An 8,874-nucleotide genomic window follows, 5' to 3' on the forward strand; every position below is an offset into this window, starting at 1 on the left:
CCGCGGTATGTACATTTGCATGTACAAACTGCGACTCATGCGAGCCGGAATAAACGATGTAAACTATAAATAAACGATACTGCATGGGGGTCAAGTAATGTGATAAACGTGCGTCTCCCATGTAGTGGTGCATTACCAAAAAAAAAAAAAAAAAAAAAGATCCAAATACACGGTTATAACAATAAATGCGTCAGCTGTATAATACTGATGTATAGTGTATTGCCAATACACTATACACCAATACAGTATTGGTTATTTAATTCTCAAGAATTGTCAATCGATAATACACGCTAGAGCAGTAAAGATAGAAATTTAAAATCTCGGTGGGCCGAAAACTCTCAATCCGGCGCTGCAAACGGTCCGGGCGCACGGAAACCAGGATGGTGTTGTTGACGGCGACGGCCGCGGCGCACCGGTTCGTGGCGTAGAGAAAATCCACTGTACGAAAAAGCGAGACGTAAGACAAAGACGGTTGGGCCACGGTTGGTATAATCTCTTTTCTATGTCTGTATCCAACAGAGACGATAAATAGGATGAGAGCCGTAAGATAAGTGGATGGCCGATATCGAGGGAGTCAAATGCGGCAATGAGAAGCCCATGGTCTACTGAATCAGAGTTTGAAGTCGGTACGAATTGTGTTAACTTGACTCTTAGCCTCAAAACTGTTTGATACCTACTTAGGTGGTGAAGAAAATTATGCTGGTGATGGTTGACTTGCCAAACCCCTTGTAAAACCCCTAATATGTTCATGTATGATATATATTTATACAAATTAGTTATAATATGTATAAGTACTGCATTTTCTCAAAAATTACTACCTCATATTTCATTCATTGTTTGACAGAACTTATATTAATAGTAATAACAACAACGCACAAAATTAAAATGTTTAAATATACCAAAGTTTTAATAAATGAGTGTTGCATAATTTACTCATCTTCAAATTTCTCAGAAAAAAATTTAAGGTTCTTGAGAGGATTTCAGCGCATTATTCGTTTTCTCTCTCAGGCCCACGCGCAACATAGACATAACGCATTAACGCAGAATCATGTTTTCTATGATTTTAAGTAATCTTAGAGTAAAATCACCCATTACAAAAAAGATAGAGAATAATTTTGAGAGAATGCCATATCGATTTTATATTTTATTATTATTTGGGTATTTTTATTCGACTTTCAAAATAACCAAAAATATTTTGTAAATTTAAATTATGTTTACAATTGTTTTGAGACAATATTTAGATAACTTGATATGTCATTTCCCCAAAAATATTATTCTCTATCTTTTTTGTAATTGATGATTTTACTACAAGATTACTTAAAAACATAGAAAAAATTACTCCGCGTAAATACGATTTGTCTGTACCTATGGCAGGTGGGCCAGAAAACAAAACTAAATGTACTCAAATATTTCTGATCTTTGATATTCAAAAATGTCTATTTATCTGTTAGTGGATATTGAAGCCAATGGACAAAATAATTAATACCATAAAACAATCTTGAAATCATTGAAATCGCACTCCGAATAAAATATTACATTTTATTTTAATAGTATGAAAAATATACGCACCTATATTTTCTATAAAATAATAATATAATAATTAATTGAGTACTATAGAAAAAAATTATTTCAACAGTAGACTTTTATTTTAATACTACATCATTTATAACTTTTGAACTTTGAAATGCTGGTAATAAAAACAATATTGCATAGCATTAATGTAGGGTTATTTTTATTATGTGGTTTGAAAAAAATTATACTTGAAATAAATACAAAATAAAAGACGATGATTTTATTGTGAAAATCGGAAATTAAATATTTGTAAAAAAAAATAATTTCAAAAATTCAACGGATTTGAGTCTTTTCATTTATAAAGTATCATGTATTTCTATAATTTGGATAACAATAGTAAAATTAATAATTTATCTATAAAATATAGGAAATTACTATTATATTACACGTATCGAATAAAGCTATAGTTTAATACTATACCACATAAATACGCAAAAACATTGAAAACGCAAAATATACGTACCCTTAATAAAAGGCCATCTTTTGTCTTGTACTTTAAAAATTTAAAAATTATAATTAGTTGCTAACATATTAAAAACCAATAACCTTTTACCTACAATTCACAACAACAAGTATATTTGATTATGATTTTATTTTGGATAAGATCAATAAACTATCAGATAAACAATTTACAAATTAATATTTAAATAATTTATAATAATGCCCTAATACCCAAAGTACAGACTTTTAGTTTTTGATTCTCCTTCAATAACTATTTTAAACTACTAAAAATATTTTATAAAAATATTTTTACTAGGTATTATTAAAGCATTTTTTTTTTATATTAGCCATTAGTACTTAATACAATAGGTTGGATTAATAATAATTGTAAGATCTGCATTATAAAAGATAAGTACTTAAACAATTTCAAGTACCTACCCCCGAAAAATATTTTGAATAATCAAAATTTGAACTTTTGAACATTAGGCGCTATAAAAGACAAAATTATACAGCTATACGGCCCACGATATATATTTAAAATTATTATCATAATCAAGTTTCTAACACGTACATATATTTGCAATTTCATGAGAGTAGAGCGTCACATCTGCTTGTGAATCTGAAATTGTAATATTATAGACTTTAGTTGTATATTATACTATAATTTACTATAATACTATAATACCTAAAGCACATCATTATTCAATGTAACTTCTGGGACATATAACTGTCACGCACAATGTAATTTTAGGGGGTAACCTGGGGAGGGGTCCAGAAGTCCTACAGGCTACAACTCCGACAATATCTAAAACATGAGTGGGTGGGTATATATATTCGGAAAATTCAAATAAGACATTTCATAGATCGGTATAACAGTACTATAAAGAATAGGTCAGCTTCTATTATTTGGGGAACACCAAATTTTTTTTATGATAAACTCTATTGGCCAGATATTATACAATTATTGGTTTTTTAGGTTGTTACAGTGTTACAGTTTGGAATTTCATACAGGTAGAGGAGGGGTTCTTTGGATTCGAGGATTCATAAAAAAAGGGTTTAATTTGTATTCAATATATCGTAAAGACATTTTGGTAAGATAAAATATATTATATAGATCTATTCTATACATTAATTTATTATATTACTTTCTATACAGGATGTAACAGATAGACCTGACAAAACATAACTTTTGTTCTAATCAATATTTGTCAATTTTTTTTTATTACTGAAAATAAAAAAAATGATCTAAAAAATAATAAATACATTTCAAATAATAAATGTATTAATAAGTGTTTTTTTATGTTATGCAAAATGGAAATATTATGTTAAATAGCTTAAATTTACTTAATACAATAATTACGTTTTATAGGTACCTATACTTCAAAAAAAAGAATGTACCTACTTCCTTAATAACTATAATATTACTTATCTGTTTATTACATTTAACGGCTTGAAGCGTACTAGTAATACTAGTACTAATAATACTAGTTTAATTTACTATGTTAATATATAAGTTATACTATATAATATTTAACTTACTATTATACTTAGTATACGTAGTTATCAAATCTATGAAATTTTAAAATGTTATAAAACTTTAGTTAAGTAGCAGAAACAATTGATTCATTTAAGTGTGGCTACGTGCCACTAAAATTTGTTTTAAAGACCAATAGATTATGATTTATTAAGTATTTAGTGATATTTTATCTTTATAGCATCTGGTGTAGTGGTATTGGTCTAATAAACTGGTACTCTTGCAGTCTCACAGTTTCTTAAATATACGATAACTTTATGCGTTGTATATTTTAATGAGTTTGTAAAACTCTTACAATAATTTTGTGTATAGTATATTATACGTTTGGTAATTTTTAACTAACGAATTTTATAAAACAAATTACTATAAGATGTAATCATTACGTTCACACTTTTAAAGATATTTTTCTAATAGCTACACACTATTCAGTTAAAGAGTACACATGGGGTGAGAGGGGGGCAGATGAAAACTCGTCGTGTCTGCGCATATTTCCCCACTACCGGTTATTGGTTATCCGGTGTCCGGCGTACGGTGATTGTTTAACACAGTGTTCTATACTACACTAGATAAAGAACGCCTAAATATATAATGTATATTGCAACAAGTGAAGCTCAGCTGTTGACGGTCTCCATTTTGTTGGTTGGCAAAACATTTCATTCATTATACAAAATTTATTAGGAATAATGTCGTTTTAAATGGTAAAATAAAATATTAAATGTGGCTCAGCGCGGCGCAGTGGCTGAAATAAATCCCGTGACGTGATTGAGAGTAAACAACGACTACTGGATGGGTGACCACTGACCACCCTGGTTCGTAGTGCGCAAAAACCTTGTCATACATACACGTCTTGTTCCTAAACGACCGTACCAACCATCCCAACCCTACTGTACCAACCGTACAACACCCAGTGGCCTCTTTTGTCACGCGTTAATTAATAATAAAAAAAAAATTGTAAATGAATAATTATTTTCATAAAATATATTTTTTTTTTTTTAAACAACAGGATTATAAATAATAAAATACAATACAAGATAAATCACAATGAATCTTATTTTCCAGATGAAAAAGTAAAAATACCATTCAACTTCCAACTGACATTGAAGCTTCAATTCATGTTGGTGGTTCGCTTCCTAGTACTAGGTATATAGAAATCTGTGTTGTATTATAATACCTAACCAGCAACGCACCTACTGGCGTACAGAAGTTAGTAGGTAGGTATATAGGCAAACCGGTGTAATGATTAGAAAATATTTTAATAGTTTATGAATACGACAAATTGAATTTAAAATGGAAATAAACGTCAAAACGTCAATCAAACATAGATTAGGAATTTATTGTATTTTTTGAAATATACAATTGGGATAGTGGCCATTAATCTCAACCATAATATAAGAATACACAATAATAAATATATCATAAATATTTTAAGTTTTTTAATCGTGCAGATTATAATACATATTAGAAGTTACTATTTGTTTATTAATTATTAACTATTTAAAATATTACCAATACAATATTCTAAAAATAAAACAATACATTTTTATTAGTTCATCTTATATGTTTACTACAAATTACGGTATAATAATTTTCACATAATAATAGACAATTAAACAATTTTATATGTATAAGATTTAATGTTTCCTCTAAAATCAAAAAATGTATCCAACAAAATTAAAATTTGCGTACTTGTAACATTTTTACTGCGTATATTAAAATAATAAAAGGCATGAGCACCTACCTACATTTTTTTTTTGTATTTGAACTGTTTAAATAAACTATTTTATATGAGATGAATTTTTACTACATTAAATACAAATGAGTGTGGATTGAGAGGGATTGGTTAATAATGAAATATTTATCACATTAATTTTTATAATAATTGCATGACATACCTACTTAACTGGATTTATGTAAAATTTCACAACTTTTTTTTTGTTTAAATTGAAATGTTTATTTTATTTATTGCATATTATGAGATGAATTTTGATAACAGTAAAAAAAAAAAAATGGTGACAAAATTATAAAATGTAAATTATAGTATTTGGACAATTATTATTAAAGTACTACAATCTACTAATCTACTTAATCTAATAGACTGTAGCCCCTAATATTAATCTAGGCCATACGGGAGCGTGGTGAGTCAAAGCTCACGACGCGACGTACGACTGGTGCAGTTTATTTATAACCGGATTTATTGGGAACAACAGCAATTTTTTTTCCAAATAGGGGAATATAATTTAACAAATATATCTTTTAAAATTTCAAAGTAAATTATGTAAATATATACAAAGAACCACTAATATGTAAAAATATGTAGCATTATCTACAGATATATATAGGTATATAATTAATAATTATACCTAATTTTGATAATATTTCTATAGTAGAAACATTCGATTACAATAATTAGTTTCATTTTTTTAAATTAAATATCAATAGGTACAATAAAAATGTATAATGCAACTGTAAATAATTCGTATCAATAAATTAACACATACGTACTTCTCTTCTCTTCATCAGTAATTGCAGTACCTGGCTCGACCCAAATTATAATTACTAGAGTTATTGTAAACGTGATAAAAATATTCTTAGTAAAAATCATTTTGATTTAATACGAGAAAATAATACAAAGTAATGTGAACGTTGAACAATAAATGAAATAAAATAATATTTCCCGATCTCTTTTATAAGCGATCTAATTATAATGCCATACATAGCCCACTCCTATTCAAGACCCCCTCGGCACAAAATAAATAATGTTCACAATAAGTTGTTTATTTATTCGGTGTACAAGACAACAGTAATTTTTTCCATATGTTGGTGAACGTCATACCTATTTATTATTTTTTTAATGACACACAGGTTTTCAGTTATTATTATTTCTCAGAAGTTCCTAATACATTTGGTAAATGGTTTTCTTCGGTAGTTATATGAGAAACATATTACATTCAATGATGCTGTATTAATTAATATCTGTGACTTTGTTGATATAGATATGTTAGATATTTTAGTTGGGGAGATATTTGACTCTATGTCTACATTTAATTGCCCCTCTTCGTCTGGCCCCGAATCTATCACCCATATTTTGTTATATAACTGCCGCTGGGCATTAACCAAACTAATTCATCATTTATATTATCATTTATAATCTTTCTTTAAAATCTGGAATTTTTCCAGAATCACGGAAAATCAGTTTCACCAATTATAGACCTATATCGAAATTGAACTGCAGTATCCCAAAACATCGAACCTATAAATGAATGTCATTATTCGCTCATGTAATTGTTAGTGAACAACATGGATTCTGTCGTGCTAATTCTACGTTAACTAACACATTAGTATTCCATTCTTTTCTAGTGGAAATCGTGTCATCAGATGGAAAAGTCGATGATATTATACCGATCTTCGTAAGGCTTCCAATAAGGTAGACTCTGGTCTTCTTCTAGCAAAATTAAGTAAAATAGGTATAAGAGATCTATTATTATTATAATTTTATTTTTATTGAGACAGTCGGTCTTAACTAGTTAATATCAATAACTCAATTTCTAAAACAATAAAGGTCCTACCAGGTATTCGACATGGTGGTAATTTATCCCCACTGCTTTTTATTTTATTATAAATTAACTAAATAAATATTTTAAAACGTTTAAGTTTTCACTATTTGCTGATGATATGTAAATATTCATGCCAATCCATTCGTCCAATGAATAATGATTCGAATTCCCTGAAAAATGATTTGGATCAATTTTCTATTTGGTGTTCATTAATTCACATGTCTTTAAATACCATTAAATGTGTTTGCATACCCTTTAAAATCGTCTTTAAAATCGTCAGTTGAGTTCGAGATCTAGTCAGCCGATTTATCTTTTAATATTAAATTCAATTTATGATAAAAGTCTACGTGTTTTAGGGTTCATTAAACGCACCTGCTATGAGTTTAATTATGCTCTATGTGTAAAGATATTGTACTGTTCACTAGTAAGATTATCACTCGAATATGGTACGGTTTTGTGTAATCCTAATCAATCTGGTTTAATTATTAAGTTAGAAAAAATTCAAAAAAATGTTTGTGTTTTTATGCTTTTAAAACGAAATATATTTTTCATAGCAAGGATGATATTGCGAACTTTGCGTTCTTAAAGTCGCCAAAATCAAGGCGTGTAATGCTTGATGTCACTTTTATGCATAAAATCTTGAACGGCGTGTTATCGACTGTTCTGAGTAATTACAAAAACTTGGTCTTAATTGGCCTGCGCGCGACCTGTTTTTTTGCTCAAAAACATGCCTTACAGGAAAAACTGTCACGCCTCGTAGATTGATCCGATTTCCGTAATTTGTTTTTTGGTAGGTTGAGGAAGATTTATTGCAGGGAGCGTATGGACTTGGATTTTCAAAATTATTTTCCTAAATTTTATATTACAAGTTTGAATTTAATCCAATTTTACAACTTTTTAGTTGTTGTCTTATTTTTTGTTTTTAGCAACGTAATAAAAAATTGAAGTCCAATAGGCCCTGTAAAAAATAATTCTCTATCTAACAAAAAAAAAATTACGTAAATCGGACCAATCTACGAGGTGTGAGAGTTTTTCCTGAAAAGTGTGTTCTGATCGATATAATACACCCTATCAACCCTCCTTCCTAAATAGGTATCGGGTAGTAAGTTAGTGGAAAAGTATTATAAAATTTAACATTTAATTTTCAATTTTTTTAGAATTGCGGAACATTTGAAAAATTGCAACCATGGACCTTTAAGGTCCTCTTTTAACTCCAGATTTAACCCACCTTTTACAAATCTCATTCTAAAAACAACTACTTCACAAATAGTATGGTGTGTCACCTACCAACAACTTGTAATACAATTTCTAATTAAAATTTTTTTTTCAATTCCTGCTCTAAGCTAAAAAGTTGTATTTATAATTTTAATATTAATATTTAATTTGTTCTCAGTTATTTCAACTATTGTCTTCATTTGATAATTTAACGGTAATTTTAGTCTTTCAAAATTGTGCTTATACCCTTTAGGGTGTCAAATAAATTTATTTATTTAATAAAATATAATATATAATTTATTTATTTATTATTATTTATGTTTCTATAATTATTATTATTATTATGATTTTATTTTAACGGATCAGAAACCTATTTTATCACCTATAATTTCTGTTATCTATCAGTTATTATAACTTATAAAATTAAGAAAATGATAAAACTAGAAGACACATTTTTTAGCGAACGTAAACAAAGACGTACTATCCACATGTATTATCTTTGTCTTTCAAACGCGTAACATAGGTACAAAATTTACGCTCAGTTTTATGCCGTTAGCT

At 28.4% G+C, this 8,874-nt stretch overlaps 1 protein-coding gene across 3 annotated transcripts in view; it reads right to left on the bottom strand.

The window, feature by feature from the left end:
* LOC107883337 overlaps window positions 1–6,765 on the bottom strand; it is a 34,593-nt gene extending 27,828 nt beyond the window's left edge. The window contains exons 1-6 of one of the 3 annotated variants that reach the window (XM_029491408.1): window positions 6,050–6,758; window positions 5,054–5,065; window positions 3,553–3,582; window positions 2,585–2,632; window positions 2,036–2,065; window positions 1,570–1,578 (exon numbers count right to left, since the gene is read on the bottom strand). In XM_029491408.1, the coding sequence (XP_029347268.1) occupies window positions 1,570–1,578; window positions 2,036–2,065; window positions 2,585–2,632; window positions 3,553–3,582; window positions 5,054–5,065; window positions 6,050–6,149 (229 nt within the window). In that variant the 5' untranslated portion in view covers window positions 6,150–6,758. Of the gene's footprint in view, window positions 1–1,569; window positions 1,579–2,035; window positions 2,066–2,584; window positions 2,633–3,552; window positions 3,583–5,053; window positions 5,066–6,049 lie in introns of all 3 variants that reach the window. The other 2 variants (XM_029491406.1, XM_029491407.1) reach the window with 2 other exon arrangements.
* Between the last annotated feature and the right edge of the window lie 2,109 nt (window positions 6,766–8,874).

This window comes from Acyrthosiphon pisum, chromosome A3 (assembly GCF_005508785.2).
Source record: "Acyrthosiphon pisum isolate AL4f chromosome A3, pea_aphid_22Mar2018_4r6ur, whole genome shotgun sequence".
Lineage (NCBI taxonomy): Eukaryota > Metazoa > Arthropoda > Insecta > Hemiptera > Aphididae > Acyrthosiphon > Acyrthosiphon pisum.